At 39.7% G+C, this 22,113-nt stretch overlaps 1 protein-coding gene across 1 annotated transcript in view; it reads left to right on the forward strand.

The window, feature by feature from the left end:
- The window catches only part of LOC139122385 (RYamide receptor-like), a 40,491-nt gene extending 34,049 nt beyond the window's left edge, over positions 1-6,442 (forward strand). Inside the window, exons 3-5 of the mRNA XM_070687767.1 lie at positions 3,032-3,247; positions 3,803-4,049; positions 4,859-6,442. Coding sequence (XP_070543868.1) covers positions 3,032-3,163 — 132 coding nt within the window. The 3' untranslated portion in view covers positions 3,164-3,247; positions 3,803-4,049; positions 4,859-6,442. The remainder of the gene's footprint in view (positions 1-3,031; positions 3,248-3,802; positions 4,050-4,858) is intronic.
- The last annotated feature ends 15,671 nt before the right edge of the window (positions 6,443-22,113 follow it).

Raw genomic sequence — 22,113 nt, forward strand, 5'->3', positions numbered from 1 at the left:
TTTCCTAACGGAGTAAACACAGGGATTGTAGCCATTTTGAATTTCAAATATGGGGGAACATTAGATAATTTCTTTCTCTGTTACAAAACTTTGCACGGTCACCCCTGACTTTCATTGTTCTTTGTTAAGAGAATGGTTGAATGCTCCGTTGTGGAAAGTCAGAGCAAAACTTTAAGTGTTTCAATTTCGACTCTAGGGCAAGTGTCATATCCCGTCATTTATGCATCTCTTGACGTACCCTCCCTTACACAGTATTGTATGTGACATGTCGAATTTGTGGCAAGTATTGAACCTCAATAATGCATTCTCAACATATGCCGTAACATGTTGAAACTTGATTCGAATTCTGCCAACTTCTGAAATTGAAGTGAAATGTATCTTAAGTGTTCAACATATTACAGTACCAATCCAACTATGCTCAAACCAACATCGTTGGCCTAAATATGCATATGCACGATTTCGACGTACACAAACATCATCATCAACATTATCTTCACTTATGCGCGTGTTGATATGATAACATGGTTAAACGATTTGCAATGAAGGGTGACGTTTAGTTCCATGGTTTGCAACGTTTTAACATTTTACAACTCTTAGACATGTAGGAGAAATTACTTTTGCTCATAAAATAAAACCAGTGAAAAGTAACTTTCAGCTGCCTGGTCTTTTAATGGTGACAAGCATAAAACCGATTCGTAAGCATGAATTGAAAGAAGAAAGTGGAGGACACTGATGCATATTCAATGAATATGGGTGTACAACAACTGTGAATATCCCATCACAGCTACCACTGTTAAGTCTTTTCATCAGCTCTGAATGGTAGTAATTTGATTTTTGAAGTTACTGCTCGATTTGTGCGGATCATGTAAAACCCCAACTGTGCCAACCGAAATGGATACAACTGTCCCACAATTGACAGCAACTTTCACAGTAAATGTTAAAATTCACAGTCTAAGAATGATGATTTAGAATATTGGAATAATTGATATAATGGCGTACCAAACAGTTATACTTGTCTATGTTTTAATTATCACTTTCAAATCAATTGAATTACTTTATATTTTAATGTGCAGTTTGAAACCTTGCACTTGGCCTTGATTAGCATGATAGACTAATTTTATGCAGTCCACATACTGATGGAGTTGACTTGTTTATGACGCCTTTTTTGTGCATTGACAACCTGGATACGTGTTCTGACACTGACGAAAAATGAACTATTCCTTTGTTTGTTTCTTTTTAGGGCAATGGTTGGCATATGAATAAATTACTCAGTCCTTGTGACGCGCGATATAATATGCACAAAAGTCGTGCTCCTTTATGTTAGGTATCACAACATTGTTTGAGCAAAAACGATGTCTCTGTCCGGGCAGTCATTCATGTAAACTAGAAATGTCAGCCCCATCCAAATTAAGAAAAACATACATTCACGTCACTCTGTTTGCCTCCTCTTGCGTAGATGTGAGTGTTTACAGGATAATATTCTTGGTTTCTCTAAGTATGCTCCTTCACTTCTTTGGAATTTCTTTTTGCCCACAAACTGTATTACTTGACCTTGAGTGATTGTACGTTACAAAATATGATTGGACATGTACAGTTGGCATACGTGACGACCAATGGACACAAACCTTTGCAGACTGACTAAAATGACTTTCTACGGGTCACTATCTGCGGACCCCGTCCCTAACCCTGACAACGCCCTAGATTACCAGTGATTGGTATAAAATGCTGTCCGCGTCAACAAATTATCTAGGCCATGCAAAAACACACAGTCGATTTGACAACTGGAGAAGACATTGCTTTGATATCGTGACTTAGCCGTTTAATTTATGGAAACAACTTAACTCTGCCTTTACTTTCATAAATTAACACGGCTGAATACCACTTTAATGTTTAAAAAGGCGTGAAATTATTTTCAGTCGCACATCCATCAGGATTTTGGCAAAGAGGAAATTGATTATTTAATTATTATTGGATTCAAATTTTAAAAATGTAAATCATAGGGCAAAGCACACTTACCGCCGACTTTTCCCGTTGTTATTCGGTAAAATACACATGTACACTTAAGAAGACCCTAAAATCGGCCATGTTTCGATGTGTTTGCGTTTTGTCAGTTTGGCGATGTGTGTTAAGGCAGAATACGCCCCGGGGAGAGAATTTCAGACTCTCAAATTGTTACAATTCTTTTCTAATCTATTACCAGTGGAGACTCATATTAAAGCTCTTGGACTGTGAAAAACTTTTACCGTCTTAGTTATTTGAAAATCAAAATTTTCATTTTCCCCCACTGGGAAAAATGCTTGATGTACGTTCAGTATATTTACGTATATTGACGAATATGGAACACAAAATTAGTTGTACATGTTACGTATATCTTTGGATATGGAACATATCAATACGTTGATATACGGAGCGTATATCTATATGAAGATACGGCTAGTTTTCAATCGGGTTCGAACCCACAACATACGGCATCAGTCGTTTAGCGGAGAGGCCACAGAGAGAACCGCTCGGCTAAATTTCCACTCCCCCAAAAAAGTGGTTCAATATCCGTAATTCCAGCAGATCCGGCTATCCGTAATTCGAGCAGATCCGGTTATACGTAATTCCAGCAGATCTTCTCACACCAAGTGTACACTGTACTTGTGCATTTTATTAGTATACGTACGTGTATACTTAACGTATTTGACATAGGTTGAGAGTCAGTATATCTGTGTGTTGTTGTATATTAAGCATTGTGCCTAGTGCCCCATAGAGTAAACACGGGGATGGTGGCCATTTTGAACCTGAAGTATCGATAAATGTCAGGTAATTTGTTTCTCTAACATCAAACGTTGCATGCCCACCTCCCCCGAGTTTATTCTTGATTTGGTTAGAGTATCATTGAAAGTTTCATCCAGGAAAATTTGTCTTTGACTTCCGAGGCGCTTACTACCTTAAGTTAAACGGCCTCCAGATTTGAAAACTAAAGACGCATCAAAATCACGTTGATTGACTCGTATTGACGTAATATTTACTTTGAATTCCCTCATAGGTAATAAAGATGCTAATCGTGGTAGTTCTTATGTTCAGCATATGTTGGCTGCCTCTACAACTGTTTAACTTGATTGTCAAGTTTATGCCGTACATTTTTGACGACCCATCACGTCAGGACATGCTGAGATAGATTAATGCCTCTGTCCTATGGCTGGCGATGTCAAACAGTTTTATGAATCCAATCATCTACAGTTTCCTGAACGATGGATTTAAGGTAAAGTAGTTATGAATGGAAGAAAATTCTAGATCAAGGCATTTTGAAGCTTTAGCTTCTGAACTGTCACTATTTCAAATGTGTGGTATACAGATGCTACATACAGTTAGTGTGACCGTAATTCGTAACTAAAGCCCCCATAGCTGTATCTTTTATATTTACATTGTCCTCGCCACGAAAAAGGTATCAAATCTTCGGAAAGATGTTTTCGATTCGCATAACAAAGCAATTATATCTTTGAAAATCTACGTATTATTTCAATCTTTTGCGACGAATTCAGTCCTTTGTTTACAGTATTTGTGTACCCACTCGCGGCGACCATGACACCGTGCCTTCAAGTCAGAAATTATTAAGTTGCTAGAGCTAAAATCTTTGCGTTCGTCGCCAGTGTTTGTTAAACATCATGTTGTCATTTTTCGGTAAGCTTTAAGCGTATTTACCAAAGCTGCTTTTGATTTCAAACAATTATACGAAAAAACGACTAAACAGATAAAGCCTATACCGCATCAATGACATACTATATAGATATAATTATATCTGTATTATTTAATGCAGACCGACATGAGAGGACTTTTTCATCGGTTTGTCATGTGTGGACGTCTGTCAAGACATCGAAATGTATCATGGGTATCCAGAAAACGATCCATGTTCACGTCAACGACACGCTTGAGTTCGAGTCGAAACTCTTCAAACTATTTGTTACGTTTGTCTAACCAGAAAACCAACAGTGCCGGTTCAAAGATGCAGACGAAACCGATGGGTACTGAGAATACGTGAGAGTCCCGTACAGTTGGATGACACGGTAAAGTACTTGACTCGTTTGTAATAATTAACAATTGTTCTAGGATGTATGCTTTTCTAGTAAAATGTATATAACGCAATAATGTACAAGCATCCCAAAGGATTGTCCTTTTTTTACCTTTCTTCCTCAGACGAAGCAAAAAGAAAGTCACACATGAGTCGCTGCGTAGCTTAAAGCTGCTTTATGCATTGTCAACTACTACGGTCTTCCTGAGGGCTACTTGTTCCCGTAAAAGGAAGCTCGAAAATATACCGAACTTTCTGTGCTATTTGTTTTTTTTTTCGGTTGGTTAAACGTATTATGAATCTGATGGATATATGCCGACTTCGCTTACGTTGATTGAGCTCTAATATGGAAGCTAACAAATTGCTTTGATTTCCTATTGAAGTACCCTCGACGGAGCTTTGCGGACTGATATATTGACATGCTTACTTTACTAGTTTATTGACTTGAAGACTGACTTTTTAGTACGTCTAGCAAATGCAGCTTTCATCGTCTTGTTTTCATGAAAATGGACACTTCACTTTTTCCAACAGAAGCATAAGGTTCCCGTTCTGAATTTCAAGTATTGATAAATTTCAGGACATGTATGTTTTTAATTTGTTTGCAAGGTGACTCCACATTTATATTCTTGGTTTTGGCAGAACCGGGTTGAAGTTTCAGTAAGCAAAATTAGAGCAAATTTTTAAAAATCTTTCGAGCCGCGAATTACCCTTACCGTGAACTGTTTGCAGGTATGTGCTCTTTTTGAACAAATCTGATGGAGAAGATCATACAATTACATCATATCTGTCTTCGTATCTTTTCAGAATGAGCCCTGACGCTTATACTCCGAAAAGAGTGGAAAATCAAGAGAAAAGCAATCTCTAAACAACACAGCCATTTCATTAAGAAGTCAGCGATGGAAGACAACCAAAATTCTTCGGCATTAAGGCAGTCGTTGCTGACAGTTTGCACGAAGATTTTACGTGACACTTCACAGAGATGACTGAAGAAGGAGCAAAAGTGAACAAGTAATCATGTAAACGCCGTTCGACGAAGATACGAATATCAGAACCTTTTAATCTTCCCTGCAATCAGATGACATTCACAGGTTCACATTTTGCGCCCGCACATATCATTAATAGATGTGTCGCAGTCTGTGAGTGTTTCAAATCAGAGGACGCAGAGGGAAATTACATTAAACTTCAAAGACTTGAGGAATGATTTGCATTAGTTTTCACTGTATCTTTCCACAATAAAGGGTGAAATATTCACGTTTGAATTACATGGTACTAAGAAATGACTTCACTTACCTTCTGCATTATGTATACTTGTGTATACTTTTGTATACAATTATTGAATTACCATGTTATCATGTATGCAAAGACATAACCGTTTCTTGACTTGTGTATACTTTTGTATACAATTATCGAATTACCATGTTATCATGTATGCACAGACATAACCGTTTCTTGGATTTCTCTGTACGGAAAATACTGCACTTTATAGTGACATTAAAAGTACTGTCACTTTTTTATTACTTTCAGATATTTTCATCACCTATAAGGGACATTATCGCATGAGAAACCCTTAACGGAATGCATTAACTAATGCCACTTTATTGGCAGCTCCGATTTTGTGTCATAGCTATGAATCAATGCTTGTAGCTTTGTATGTATATATATATATATATATATAGAGAGAGAGAGAGAGAGAGAGAGAGAGAGAGAGAGAGAAAGAGAAGGGGGGTCTCTTTGTAATGTAGTTATTTTATTTTGTCAGTTACGTCAGTTACGATAACTAGGTGAACAAACGTCCTGAAGTTACTTAAGCTGTATTCCATGGTACAAGTATTCCTGTATTGCCGCACGTCACTGTAAGCAACTTTGAAATTGTCTGAAAAAACTTTACATGTACCAATCATTACTGCACGTGTTAACAAGTTCACACATCACATATTGAGTATTTCTTAAAGTGAAGTTATAGTTTATTTATGCACCTACGTTTAAAATTACAAATACCTAAACGTACCTAAACGTAACCTTGATCGTTCCCAATATTGGCGGTCTGTTATAATCCATACTTTGAGAAATAATATCTGACGTACCGTTACTCTGAGGAAGTGTCACCTTTTTTGTATGAACGAGAACTAACTGAATCAAGCGGTGTTGAAGACTGTATGATTGTCCTCTCGTTCCACCTAACATCATCTTGTAAACATTGAGATACATCACATAAACCAGATATAACTGAAAACGCTCACGTATTTTTATATATTGCAGTTGTATGTAAATTTAAACTTTTGCCACAAGTTTGCAACTTCACTAAAAGTGCTATGATCAACATAATGAATAATATTCACCACAGATTTATTACAAAAGTCATTAAGTATATAAATATTTAATTAGCTGAAATAAAAATATTAAATTATCTTTGACTGCAGTCATTGTATCACGACTTTATATCGCAAGTGTAATTTGGTCAAGTCCTTCAAGCTATATATGCCAAACTGTGAAAGCTCATTAGATATGCACATTATAGATAAGCTGACATGAAAATGCGAAATGACTTACAATATTATTATCACCTAATACCATCAATGTACAACTCTGATCAAGCAAATCCAGGTATATATGCCTGATTAGGAAAGTTCATTAAATATGCCAATTAGGAATTGGCTGCAGTAAAAACGCGTTATGACTTTCAATAATGTTGTATCAGTGTATATTCAATGTACGGAGCAACTTTCTAAACTTTGATGGAGTCAATCAATGTATATTCCTTACAAGAAAGTTCATTAAATATGCAAATAAGGAATTGGCTGAGGTAAAAACTGCTTAATAACCTTTAATTATGTTGCATCATGTAATATCATAGTATCTTCAATGTACATAGCACGTTTCATTAAGTTTGGTCAAGTTCATTCAGATATATATCCCTAATTAGGAAAGTCCATTCAATATGCAAAATAAGAATTGGCTAAAAATAAAAAATACCATGTAACTTTCAATACTGTTACATCATAATATATACTATCTTCAATGTACATAGCACGTTTCATTGTTCGGTCAAGTCAATCAAGATATATAACCCTAATTAGGAAAGTTCATTAGACATGCAAAATAGGAATCGTATGAACCAAAAAGCGTAGCGAATTTCAGTATTATTAAATCATGGTATCTTTAATATACATACCGAATTTCGTCAATTTTTGATCAAGTTAATCAAGATGTATATCTCTAATTAGGAAAGTCCATCAGATATGCAAATTAGCAATTAACTTTCATGTCCTCCCTTTATGTCTTTCGTGGCAGATAAATTTCTTGTGTGATCAATGTTTGTAGCAAATCTCATACAATTCTGTGCAGCTGTGCTCTTTTTATGTCTGCTTTTTTCCTGAAATAATTATTTAAGCTAATGGGCATGCAAGCCACATCCACCAAAACCCTATCAGTTCTTGCCATTCTCAAATAGAATCAATGTACCAGATTTGATTCTTATCCGATAAGCCGTTCTTAAGATATTTTGCCCACAGACAGACAGACAGACAGACAGACAGACAGACACTGCATCAAAACACAATAATACAGATACTTTCACGTTAATGAGTTGCCTGTATCATAGAATAATAAGAGTGAATTCACGTGAATCCACATGAATACAGGCTTGCTGAATACAAGCAATGGATTATTGGCTGTTTTCATCTGTATATGCACTATTCAGCTAAAATAAAGGCACTTATACATGCTAATACAGTAAGTATTTTGAGTTTCATGCAGTGAGACGCACAGACAGACAGACATCGCGGAGGCATTAGCTCACGTTTGTAAATACTCGAGCTAAAAACGTAGGTCCACATTTTTTAATGAAAAATGGCATATGACTGCCTGAAACATAATGTTCTTGATTTCTCTTCGATGTCGGCAACTTATACTGGAATATTGTTTGCAACGCTATAAAATACCAGAGCAGTCTTACTTATTTCACTGGAATTCTGTGAATCAATGTTTTAGCAAGTTTTTCAGTGAAGGACGAAAATGGTAGCGCGCCACCACTGGCATAATTGTGTAATTCGAGCTGTCATTCGCCAATATGTGAGAGAACTTATATTATTCTCCCATTCCAGATATTTTATACCTTTTTATTGCCCAAATTTCTTCCACTAATCATATCAACACATCGACGTGTTTTAATAACATGCCATATACTTTTGGCCATAATACTCGTATTTCTAACTTGTGACAACAGGGAAGAGCAAAAGTTTTTGTCACGGCTTTCATCGATAATGACATTCATGATGTGTTATCTAAACGAATGTATATCTGTATATGATATATTTGGCATATAAGGTCATTTGGCCGACGTCTTCTGCTGCGAGGGTCTATAACGTAAGTAGTAAAGAAAGCGTGGACAACTGGGATGAAGTAAGAATTTTACACCCATTTTATTCATTTATCTACATGAAGCGAAGGAAAAATTAACCATCCATGTAACTAAAGTATGACCCTGACCTATATATGAACTCACGCGCAGCAGCTTGCGCAGCAGTGCATTGTCCTGAACTAAGCAGGGAATTTCCCTGCTGAGTCAGGCGTGGACTTGCGCAATACACTCACTGGGAACCACTGATGCTGGTAGTGATCCGTGACATGTAGAAACTCGTTCTGTCTGACCTAAATACATAACATGTATAAACATGTACGGGAAATTCCGTGTGAGTCATCACCATCAAACTAGCCTATATAAAGGAGCCCCGTTGTCAGTCCGGCCGGCCGGTCGCGGAGTCTAGCTGATGTTGAACACGAAGTTCCTATCGGGGCGAACTTGTTCACCTGATAGATAAAATTTTAGTAATTTCCTCTGAACTTAAAATGTGACGGAAGACCATTACTTCAAATAATATGAGACGTTTCAGATGAATGGTACTGATATCTAAAGTGTTCACTCTTTTATCTCTACGTACAAATGTAGTTCCTAAGTCGTTCTCTATTCTATTCCCACCAACAAAACATTCAATACTCATTTCCCCTCCCCGATCTTTATCAATACTTATGATAATATCACAAGTTGTTCTGTTATCTGTTTTCATAGCATAATATCCAACCAAAATCGTCAAATTCATCTCCAGTAGCTAACTTTACACATCTAATGAGAACTGTACCATGTTGAAGTATTTTCATATTATCAGTCATCTGTTGATTTACTGTCTGTAAAGTGAGAACAGCTGCCTCATCACCGACACTTTTAAGACCCAGTTTCTTTAAAGTTGTGTCCCAAAATAATCTTACTGGAACTCCGCTAGCTGTATACGAGCAATAATTCTCCCCCCTCGTTTATCCACCTTCTTAGTGTATTATCTGCCTTCATTATTGTATTAAGAGGACTAATTTTAAGATGAATCTGGTATACCAAGAAGTGCAATGTATGGATTCGTAGGAGTAAGCCAACTACGAAAATCTAACAATTTATATTTGTTTACATTGCTATCAAAATAAATCACATTCGGAGTTCCTGGTGGTTCAGCAACACCTCCTGCAATTTCACTATCCAATATATCTAAGATGTTACGCGGCACATTATAAGGCATGAATTTCTGACTATCCGAATCCCATGTCAGAGCAAAAGGAGTAGGATCATTCGAAGCCTTTGTGGCGTCAATTACAGTTTCATCAATGTCTTTAAGTTCGGAAAATTCTACAGCATGCTCGTGGGGTGGCGCCGCGGCATTGGCTAAAACGAAATATTTTCGCGGTCTTTATAACGAAGGACGTAATCCTTATTATGATTAGCAGCCATCTTAGTATTATTGTTAACTTTAACATCACTCAGATCTTCAAGCTCAAGATTTTGCATACGAATTGTACCTAGACCGAAGCCACTTGGATCAGACATACTCCGTAGGGACCTATATACAGTGAAAATTAAATAATACCTTGTAATATACAATACACAGTCATGGCTTCAGCTATAGGAATGACAGTTCTCGGTGCTGTATTAAATGCAACGGCATTCACAGGAGGAAATATTATCGGACAAAAGCTTTCTGGTAATGGTGATGCTCTTATTGAAGAGAAAGTCCGACATGATAAAGCATTAGAAAAATTTGAACATGATCGCAACGTCTGGTCAGAAAAAAGATTACTACAGGCTGACTGGGAAAGAGAAAATCAGGCAAAGGACGCACATGCTGCGGCAGAATTAAGAGATACAGATGCAGAAATCCTGGAAGAAGCAGAAGCGGTGCAAAGCAACTCTACGTCCAGCGCAAGCGTTAGCGCAATTCTCAGATTATTATCACCCAGTCCTGAGCAAAAGAAATATGAAATGATTTATATTGCTGGAGGATTGGTCGTGGGATGGTTTATCTTCCGATAGGGTTACACCGGCCCCGCTTCGGGACTACTACAGCAATTCAATACAAAAGCTAATTGGCCAGTTATTGAAATCGATCATGTTCCCATCCTGATCTGTTATCCAGATACGCATTGAATTCATGTAATCTCCCCCTTTTCTCAATGGCATAGAAATTGCTCCGTTTTTAAAATCGTAAGTAACCTTTTCACTTATTTCTCTCGTATCCCGGATGGGAAGTATTTGTAACAGTTCGATACTTTCCCCTGTATGTATCCTCCGGAGGCACCCGAACCAAATGAAACATAATTTCCAGTAACATCGACTACATCTGAATGAACTATATATTTAGTGACTGTTAAGAAATCCACTTTCTTCGGACTCATAGTACTTTTTATAACTGGGTTGTCCTCTGGCTTATCTGAAAAGCCAACGACGTTGGCGAAGCTACCTGTAGCATTGAAATAAACTTTAACATCTTTAGCCAAAGTTAGAAGAACGTGGTTTGTCGGCAGATGTTTTTCAAAATTAATTTTTTGCTTCAACCCGATTGCTTTGTTTAACGTATCGATATTGTAGTTACCTGGACGTATTGATTTAGTCTTCTTCGGTTGGTCACCTTCTTGATATTTTATTACATTATTCGTCGATGTTATGTTATGCCATGAATTATATAGTCCGCACTCTAGCAGTCTTATCTTCGTAAACTGTGTCGTGTCAATGCAAGGGTAAAAATTAACAGTGACTGGTTCACCTGTTTGGCTTTCAATCCAAATGATCATTGTTGTGCGCTGTATATATTACTAAGTATAAATGTTCGATGAATATTATATTATTCCGAAGGTGCCCATTACAGTATAAGGTTCTGCAGGAATAATATTTTCTGTTCAAGGAGATCTTTGGTCGCAACCGCAGCAGCAGTCGCACCGCCTAATTTTGCCAATCGAGTTAAATTTGGTCGACTTGGATCGCCAACCTCTATTTTCAGAAATTTGCTGGAGATCATAAGATATCCCATCGCAAGTCCTGCGATTACAATACCATCGTACATTGTGTTTACAACTGTTTTAATATCCATGATTGCTGACTAGTATATAAAATAAAAAATAAAAATAAAAAATATGGGGAGTTAATCCATCTCATACAATGTAGAGGAGCTGGAAACCTCCTCCCTCCCCCTCCCCCTCCCCTCCCGTCGGAACTGTTCTGGAGGGAGCTGCTACGTGCTCTGTTTTTTTCGCTTTCTTATTTTGGGGAGGATCTTTCCGATCTGGACTCGATCGATTAACGGGACAAATATGCCGAGCACGCCCCCAATATAGCCCTAATGCAGTCAATGAAACTCCCACAATTCCTAAAACAAGATAACATTTATTATACCAGCGTGAATTATTATCACACTGTTCTTTCATTGTAGGCGGTAGGCTTATACAGTTTGTCGCTACCGCATCATCCCCTCCCCCCCTCCTCCCCCCCTCCATTGCTTTTAGTTTCTTCTCCCTGTTTTGCCTGTTCCATTCCGCTAGTCGCTTCCCTGAAGCAACTCTCCCTGGATGCTTCGGCGGGTAACGTCATTTTCTCTATGTTGCGCTGTGTCGGAGGTGCCGGTGTTGGTGGTAGGATCGTCCCTGACGGAGTCCTGGCGGAGCCGTTTGCTGAGTCGGCGAAGTTGAATCCATTTATTTCAGGTACTATATTAAAACCGATTTTTTTAAAATTTAAATGTTTACCCGTAATTAAACCGGTGGAAATTAGAGCAATCAGGGGCCCCCAGTGTAGGCTATCCGTCCTGATAATCGTTTTATTTCACTGTTTAGAATAAAATCCTTTTAAGATCAGTGGCATAGTTATCTCGATCATCGATTGGAACTACCTGACTGATTGCGCGGGCTCCTAGATCTATGAAACTTTGAGTGATGGTATCACTTATAAGAGAACTGTATTTCGCTTCATAGACTTTAAAGGCTCGTGTTATGAATTCATCGTTCCACGTTTCCACTTCTCTAACTGAAATCTCCTTACCAAAAAATAACTTACTTTGACCACTTGCGATGACACAGAGTATTTTTTCACGTTTAGTCTCTATTATGGATCGATTATTGTCCGAAGGCGCCGAAGCCCTTCGGAATGCGCTGCCATATTTGCCGCTGCCGATGACTTTATTAAATTCTCCATTGTTTGCAGTATGTTATCTATTCTTAGTAAAAAATAAAAAATTCGTTTAAACCTGAATCCGAAATATAATATAACATAGTCTGGAATGTTAGTACCCCTAACAGAACCGTACCGACTAGGGATTCCGACAGGGATTCCGGGAAAATTCTCCTCCATTTAAATCTATATGTATATAGAAACACGAATAATGAGTACAGACTTATTCCCAGTTGCTTTTCAATTGAATAAGACGAGCGTACCGACAGTACAGCATGCTGATACCCCCCCTTCCAAACCGAACCGGGGAATAAAACCTATTCTCATGGACTTAGAAATATATGTAACGCCGACAGATAAATTTACTTTTCATCCTCGGGATGTGTTCAAAGATAACGTAATCACTCATCGATCAGCGAAAGAAAGTAATGTCTGGCTGGGCGGCCCGCACATGAAATACTGGGACCAGCAATTAAATTTCGCCGTATGGTGCAGCACTACTGGTTGTGGTATATCATTCGCCCATCTCTTTGGTTCCGAAGGGAAATTTCCGCCCCAAATACGATCATTCTGCCGTTTCCATGTATATTTTACAATACGTAGGATCCTTCACGAAATGGGCGTTGCACTTCCAGACGATACCCCCACCTTCAAAGCGGGCGACAATCCGTACAATCTCGTCCAATATGAACTTCTATGTACAGAATTTGGAAATATAAGTCCAACGAAGTCCGACTTTCGTTATCGAAAAGGTCAAAATAAAGGTCTTGGTTATGGTTATGAATATTACACTAATCGTGGTCCCGTTCGACAGCCAAAAGCGATATACAACGGTCATGACTTTTTCCTCTCCGCCGACGGAGGCGTTTTCTATACACATACCATTTTTGGAAAGAAAAAACATGTACTGCCCGACAAAGACAGACCACACTATTATTTCTTCCGAAATGATGGATCGGAGGGACAATACAATAGTTTCATTCCTCTGAAGGGAGACTCGGGACTAACAAAGGCCGGTCTCGCCCGCCTCAATGAAAGCCTTGAAGCCTACGTATATTGCATACTTGGCGCACAAGCAATATTTCGTAGTACCATAGTGGGCGATACTGGCAGTGCACAGCAAGTCCGAAAAGAATTCGGCGTTCTCCTCGAAGATGAAATTCGCAATACCGACAAAGTAATCAGTTATAGGCGATATCAAGACACAATAATGAATACTGGTGTCAAACTTGATATGGCAGTTTCGCCCAATTTACTTCTCTTACCGTCTGAGATGGTCATTCTTTCAGGCCCGGCAATCTCAGGTTATAATAATGAATTGCAATACGCAACAGAATCTATGGTCTTCGGGGTGAACGGTGATATAAACACGGAAGTTCGAGAAAGTGCTGTACACGAGATGGAGGGGGAGGCGGATCCTGTGAAGTGGCAGGACGAGCCCGGAGGATCACCACCATCTCACAATGACACGACTCGGATTCGGTCCCCTCCCCTCCCCTCCCCGGAACGGGCAGCATCTACGACCAGCGTAGACCCTATTCACGAATATGGTAAAATTGGTTTGTTATCTTTAGCAATATTCATTACTATTGTAGGTACTGGAATAAAGTCACTAACTATATAGTTCATTCAGATGCTGTCGATGTGACTGATTGTTTCATCTAACTCGAACCAGTAACTTAAAAGAACTAGAAGAGATTCATTAATTTACAGTATATAGATCCAGAGGAAATGTCAATATACGTAACCCCACCATTCAACATGATTATAACTGGACCGACATATTCTGGCAAAACAGAATTTATGTTGGACCTCCTCACCGGTCCGTACTTAAGGAAATTCGAATATGTGATATTCATTTGCCCAACATTCATGAATAATAAGCGTATAATAGAAGATTCATTTTCACCGATGATAATGTGTTTTATTTCCAGTCGGACTCGATGCAGTGGATGATACATTAACCTACGTGCATAAAGATGGGCTGGAACGAACACTTTAATAATCCTCGACGACTGCGCCTCGTCCAAAGATATGAAGAAGCGCAGTAACGTTTTAGTCCAACTTGGTTTCAGCGCAAGGCACGACGGATTATCTGTCTGGGTTCTGACTCAACAATATACTAGTATTAGTAAACCATTCAGGGAAAACATACAGATGTTAGTACTATTTTACACACCGAACAAGATAGACAACAAAACTATTATAAAAGAATATGGAATGGAGTGTCAGAACGGGAAGCCGTGGGCCTAATCAAGCAATTGAAAAGTAGGCCATTCAGTTAAACTAGTATTTCGTTTACGGCATCCGTATAGTATGAGATTTATAGAGGGTCCGGTGGCCGCCGATTTTGGTACTATATAGATGCCCTCCGTACGACATAAAATTATTCGTATAATATAGCAATTATGGAAGCTGAAGCCGAAGGCACCCCCGAAGGCACTCTTAGAGAATTATATTACAACCCGAAAACTGGTTTTGGAGGTGTACAAAAATTGTATGACGCAGCACGGGCCAGCGGACTACACGTTACTAAGAAAGAGGTGCAGGACTGGTTAAAAACTCAGCTAACTTATAATCTACATAAACCGGTACCTCGTTCTCGTGGGGGTGCCTTCCGGGGCGGCCGACGCGTTTTTGTAACATCGATAGACTCTCAATGGCAAGCGGATCTCGTGGAATTCCCTCCCCCGTTCGCAAAAGAGAATCATAACATTCGATACATGCTAACAGTAATCGATGTACTCAGTAAATATGCATGGGCCAGGCCGATACAGTCAAAAACGGCTGATGATACGTTACAGGCGCTACAAGACGTGATTAAGAAATCTGGGAGAAGGCCCGACAAACTTCAGACAGATGAGGGGCGGGAATTTACTAATCGAAAAATGCAGGGGTGGCTCCAGGAGGCAGGAATTCACTGGTTTCACACCTACAGTGACAAAAAAGCTAGCGTCGTTGAACGTTTTAATCGGACCCTCAAGACGATGATGTGGAAATACTTTACATATAAACAGACACGTTCCTGGCTCCCCATTCTACCACAACTTCTCGAGAATTACAACAACACCGTTCAGGAAGTATCAAAATGAAACCCAGGGACGTAACAGAGGAGAACGATTGGCAGGCATTTTATACACTATTCGGTCCTGAGTTGGCAGCCGGGGGAGCCAACCCTGAATTCAAGCCGGGAGAACGAGTCCGAATTACAAAATACAAGACCACTTTTAAGAAAGGATATTTACCAAATTGGACAGAGGAGATTTTCGTAGTTTCAAAAGTTGTGTACGCAGCTGGACTAGGAACGCCACCAGTTTACAAAATAAAAGATCTGAATGGAGAGGAAATACTCGGCACTTTCTATTCTGATGAACTTCAGAGCGCACCTTCAGAACGCGACGAGCTGTACAGAGTAGAACGAATTTTGAAGACGAAAAAAATTAGAGGAAAGAAATATTATCTGATAAAATGGAAAGGTTATCCAGAAAGTTTCAATAGTTGGGAGCCGGAGGAAAATGTTATTAGTACTACGTAAGTACTTCGTAAGTTCCTGTGCTGGTACTACGTAAGTTCCTGTCCATGGTACTTGTCAAGTACTACGTAAGTACTAACGTAAGTATTTACGAAAGTTATTCAATAAGTACCATGGAAAAAGTCTTAATTTCTTGAAAGCCGAAAGTGTCAGTTTACCACCCCACTTCCACCCCCCACCTGGCCAAGTATTTATCATGTACTGTCGTAAGTAATGTTCACTTACTGCATCTTTTTCGGCCGTATGTGGATGAGGTGGTACCCCCTCAGTTCCTCCGGAGGCACATATTAAGTTTGCAAGATCTTCAAAACGACTTCTCATGTTACCACAGTCCGTTCTTTCGAGTCCCCCTTTTTCAGCTTTATCTATAAGTTCTGGTTGAAGTATAATGTACACAACTGACATGAGCCATAGACAAGTAACTTCAAAGTCCGGTGTTACAGAACCGTAGGGTTTCATAATGTCAAGTGCTCGTAGGTCAAACGAAGCATTATAAGCACACACAGATTCACAAGCGTTAGAAGTTTGTGTAGGTTCTTTAGTGAGACTCGAGGTTGTTCTAGTGTTCTTGACCAGGTGGGAAGTACGCTTTTTCAAGTTCCTCCTCCTTGAAACCGTCTATTAAAAATCCCTGGCTACAGCTATCGCGTGCCGAAGGGCCGCCGCTCCATGCAATTCCAAAGTCAAAAGCTCGTGGATATTCTACTGGTCCGACTGTCTCGGTATCAATTGTTGGATTAAGTATATTCTTGAGAACGAGGGGGGTAAGAGCGTTCCGAATTACCAAACATGGAAGTCTGTAGTCGTGGCAAATTTCTAAGAAAGTCTGTTTGAACTTATTGTGAATCTCTTCTAGTTCTTCTAAGGCGGTACCGGTGATTTCGTACGACCTGGCTCGAGTCAACACATTCCGCCTGCAATAATCCCAAGGCATATCTTTGAATATGATAATGAAACTGGGTAAATGGTCAAATGCTCTAGAAACAATCTTTTTTTCTTCCCACTCCGTGGAAACGCCCCGGATTCGAGAAAAAGTCAGATGTTGAATTATGGAAGAGTCACAAATAATGTATTGTTCTGAAGGGAGGGGGGAGGTTTCCTCCTCCCTCCTCCTCCTCCAGCCTGACATTGTAAACTAAGCGTATGTTCTATAAACTGGTTCTGAAAATCGACAATCGAAACGTGGCGCCCATTATAAAAGTCGGCAATGTTGCTGGAAAAACTAGTGTCAAATTCTGGTACGTGATACGGATCCAAATTTATTGCATCGTAACTCTTACCACTTCCAGTTGGTCCATTTATGAATATGTATGACATTTTGGGATACTATATCATAGAAATTTTTTTAAAATTTTTTTTTTTTTTTTTTTTTATTAAGATATATACGATAAGACAATGACAATCCTTTCTATTTCAGATGCAATAAAAATACTTGAAACCGGAGAAAACATCAAAATTGATGATGGAGGCAAATTAGTATTTGGTGAATATGTAGATCCTTTCATATACGTAGACAGTGAGCTAGAAGTAGTTTTCAACATCGGATTTAAGTACGGTTCGGGAGGAGATCCGCTACATGCGATGGGGTGTGTGTCAGTTGGCAACTGAGTCTTCAAAAGTTTACCGATTTAATAGTATTCCGTACCTTAGGTGAAAGTTTCGATGCAAGAACTGCTAAAAGTTATGCTGAAAGCCTGGCCGCTCACTCCAAGAATAATTCCTGCGGATTTTACTATCCATCTAAAGTGTATCAGAAGCGAGGGAGCGAGGCACAGCCGGGCATGAGGTATTTTAAATTTCAGTTTAAAAGAGGGAGAAATCACGATTTCGCTACATGTATTGATATGGTTCAAGAAATTGACTGCGTTTTAAAACAGTGAGTCCGTTACTACCAGTCCGAGAAAATCCTGCTATTGTACCTCGTAATATCAGGAAAGGTAGTAAGATAGAATTCTTAGCATTTAAACCGCGCTTAAGTAAGCGTGGCCTTTCTTTCACTGTTGAGAGTTTATTTTGTGCTGCGCCTAATAAACCAGAAATTCAAGATGTGGAAGAACTAGTCGACTTAGAAAGATTAGGAGAGATATATAAACAAATAAATGCTGACAAAAAATATTATAGTGGATTTTGATGACCTATCATAGAATAATTATTTTTCATTTTAAAAATTTTAGGATAGTATATATCATAAAGATTATTATGGCCCGTCGATTACATACAGCATTCAAGGGAGCAGTTTTACGAAAAGAATTTCCTGAAGTCAAGCGAGTCAAGGATATCGGGGAGCTGGTGGATATTGAAGGTATGGTCCATTCGGAACGAAAGATGTACTCTGTTTATACTGAAATGGAAGTCAAATTATCGGATCCGAAAACTGGTAATACACAAAATCGTACATTGCCTGTTAAATTAAAAGATACATACACAAAAGATGTAAGAGGATCGGGATCGGATGTGGGGCAACAATTAATAGATCGCTACGATCGTATGCTTGATACAATTGAAAATGTTGAGGGTTCTGGTCTCGTTCTCGAGGAGATACTTAATTTTGAAGTAATTCTAGTAGAAGTTTTACTCGCTGCGGACGGGGGCTGGCGCAGTCCAACTTCCCAGATGGTTAAAAAATAAGCATTGTGTGAGCGATCTGGTGCTACCTTCGGGCAGCGAGAACTGTTTTCAATACGCCATCGTAGCAAGTTTAAAGTTGGCCGACCCCGAGTTTCGTGAAAAGAAATGTGGTCAGGTAAGGAGAAAATGGAATACGTACGCCCCATTTATGGCTGACTACTGTTGGGAGGGAATACCCACGCCCACGCCCGCCGATATGACTGTATTCAGGCGCTTCGAGCAGCAAAATCCGAGCGTCAAACTTCAAGTATTTCAGATCTACGAAATGATCCCGCTCCCCCGTCCGACATAACTGTGTTATATAGTGCCCCTGGCGGAGCCCCTGACGGAACCGTTCCGATAGGGGAAGGTGAAGCCCGTTCCGAAGGTGATAGGAATCAAATAGCAAATATCTTACTGATAGTTGGCGAAGACGGCGGCCGTTCTCACTTCGTACCAATTACTGCGGAAAATCGCCTTCGTAATTCTCGTACTAATCGAAAGAATGAGCGCAGACGGAAGTGTATTTGTATGGTTTGTAAAAGAGGTTTTAAGTCAACAGAAGAATTAGAAAAACATCAGGTATACTGTGGAACAGACACTGCCCAGCCAGATTTTCCTAAGGAAGTGTGTCAATTTGAAGGACATCGGAAGAAGGTTCCTTCTCCCTACGTCGTCTATGCAGATACTGAGGCAATTATTGAGAAGGGGACCGGCCGGCACATTCCAATTTGTCTTTCGTATGTTATGGTGGAACGGGGGTGGGGAGGATCGAATCCTTCGGAACGAGGCCCGGGCCGACCCACTGTTTATGGTAAAAGAACATTCACAGGTCTCTCCTGTGTTACAGACTTTCTAAAGGATATGAAAGAACGGGCCGAGTATTATTCGAAATCGTATTATTGGAAAATAATACCGATGAGGGATCCTTCTAATTACCGGCGCGACGGATGTGATCCAGTCTGTATTGCATGTGGAGAGCCGGCAGGATACCGAGTAGTGAAGGAGGAGGCGACCTTCTATTGCGAAGGATGCCGGCCGTCGAGAACCATTCCTATCTACTTTCACAACCTCAAGGGATACGATGGTTCTTTTATTTTGAAAGAATTACATGAAATCGACGCCGGAGGGGGGACCAGAGCCTAAAATTATAGCTAAGACGAGCAATGGAGGAATTATGGGTCTCTCGAAAACATTTATTTTTCACGCCTCAATGTGTTTCCGGAGGGAAGAGGGAGATAAAGAGACGTTTCTTTTCTATAAAGTTTATGGACAGTGCTCAGTGATGATGGGGTCATTGGCGAAGTTGGCAACGACTGTGCCGGACCACGGATGGACGGCAGTACCACTTACGTACCCGGACATTCAAAGGGCGAAAGGTTTCTTCCCTACGAATATTTAGACTCGGTTGACAGACTGGGAGAGAACCAGCTCCCGGAGAGGGGCAAATTTATAGCGAATTAACGGAAGAGGGGATTTCGGAGTCCGATTACGAACATGCATTAAGAGTATGGGACGAAGTTGGATGTAAAACGATTCGTGATTATATGGAATTCTATTGTGAGACGGATGTTCTACTTCTTGCTAATATATTCGAAAATTTTCGCGACACATGTTTAGAAGCATATAAGTTAGATCCGGCCCATTACATGTCAGCGCCTGGCTTGACATGGGATGCTATGTTACTTTACATGGGTAATAAGTTTGAAACTCATTCAAGATGCTGAGCAGATGACTTTCGTACAACGGGGAATACGAGGAGGTATCAGCCAGTGTAATATTCATTATTTACAGACAAATCATCCTGCTTACGGGAATTACGATCCAGAGAAGCCGGTGACCGAAATAAAATATCTCGATGCAAACAATCTCTACGGCTGGGCAATGAGTCAGGCAATGCCTACGGGCGGACTTCATTGGATGACGATGGAAGAGTGGGAGGAATGGGAAGAAGGGGCCCGAGGCGGAGCGGGGGGCCGAGCCGGAGGGTGGGGACCTGGTTCCACCTTTCCACCAAGTTTTCTAGAAGTAGACTTAGAATACCCAGCCGAATTACATGAAGAACACAGCGATTTGCCATTAGCACCGCATCACTATGAATTTCCGAGGCAGGGCGGTCGACTGATTACAAGTGTGATGGATAGAGAGTCCTATGTCTTACACTACAAGTTGCTGGAATTCTATCTTCGGATGGGAATGAGATTGAAAAAGATTTATCGGGTGCTTGCTTTCGATGAAGCTCCATGTCTCGCGAAATATATTGACTTTACACTAAAATGAGGGCAAAGGGGAGGACAGATTTCGAAAAGAATTTCTATAAGCTGATGAATAATGCAATGTTCGGTAAGACAATAGAGGATGTTCGAAAGTACAGAGACTTTAAATTTGTTTCGGACTGGAACGGCACGGATAGTGGACGTAAAAAGATTCAGAAGTATAATCCAAAGATGAAACATATAACTTTCATAACTTCCGAAGAGGATGGCGATTCCTGCGACAGTGCCCTACTGGAACTGAAAACGGATGAGCATAGATATGTAAAACCAGTTTTCATCGGCGCCGCAGTACTGGAACTTTCTAAGCTGCTTATGTATGAGACGCATTACAATTACTTTCGGGTCAAGTTCCCTGGAATACGATTAGCCTACATGGATACTGATAGTTTTGTTTACAGTGTACGATACCCTCCCCGGACCGGACGTAACTTTCAATGATATAGTCCGAGAAGATGTTGAAAAGAATGGTAATGAGTCTATATATGATACTAGTGGGATGAGTTCCGGACCCAACTTTCCGAAGATTAATAAAAAGTGATAGGTAAATTTAAAGATGAGTTGAATGGTGAACCTATTCTTGATTTTGTTGGCATACGCTCGAAAGTGTATGCTTTTCGAACTCAACTTCGGAGACGAAAAAAAATAAAGGGGTGAAAGATGTTTGTGTTAGAAAACATTTGAACTTTGAAGATTATAAAGATCTATTTGAAACTGGGAAGAAGCCGGAGCCGGCACAGTTTGTACAGTTTGTACGGAAAAAGGCTGGAGAAATCCGTAGTGAAAAGCGTAGTAAAATCATGATGGCGCCAAATGATATCAAACGTGTGCAGTTATACAATCCAGACACAGGCGAATGGCTGGCAGAAACATGGCCGATAGGACGGACGACGGGTTTAAAATTGTAAAGACTTTAATCTACTATTTTCAATAGAGACCAGGGCATCACTGATAACATAAATGTGGGCAAATATATTATCATTGTGAGCGTCATCGCCACCCCACGCGGTATCTTTCTTCAGGATCTCAAGTTGAATTCCGTCCTTTGTGTTCATTACTTTTAACCATTTCCATGAAACTCAATATCTTTAAAGCTACGCAGATCGATAAACAGACAGAATTTATTCTTCAAATAATCGGCCTCATCTATATCAATTTCACACCAATC

The sequence above is a fragment of the Ptychodera flava genome, chromosome 22 (assembly GCF_041260155.1).
Source record: "Ptychodera flava strain L36383 chromosome 22, AS_Pfla_20210202, whole genome shotgun sequence".
In the NCBI taxonomy this organism is placed as follows: domain Eukaryota; kingdom Metazoa; phylum Hemichordata; class Enteropneusta; family Ptychoderidae; genus Ptychodera; species Ptychodera flava.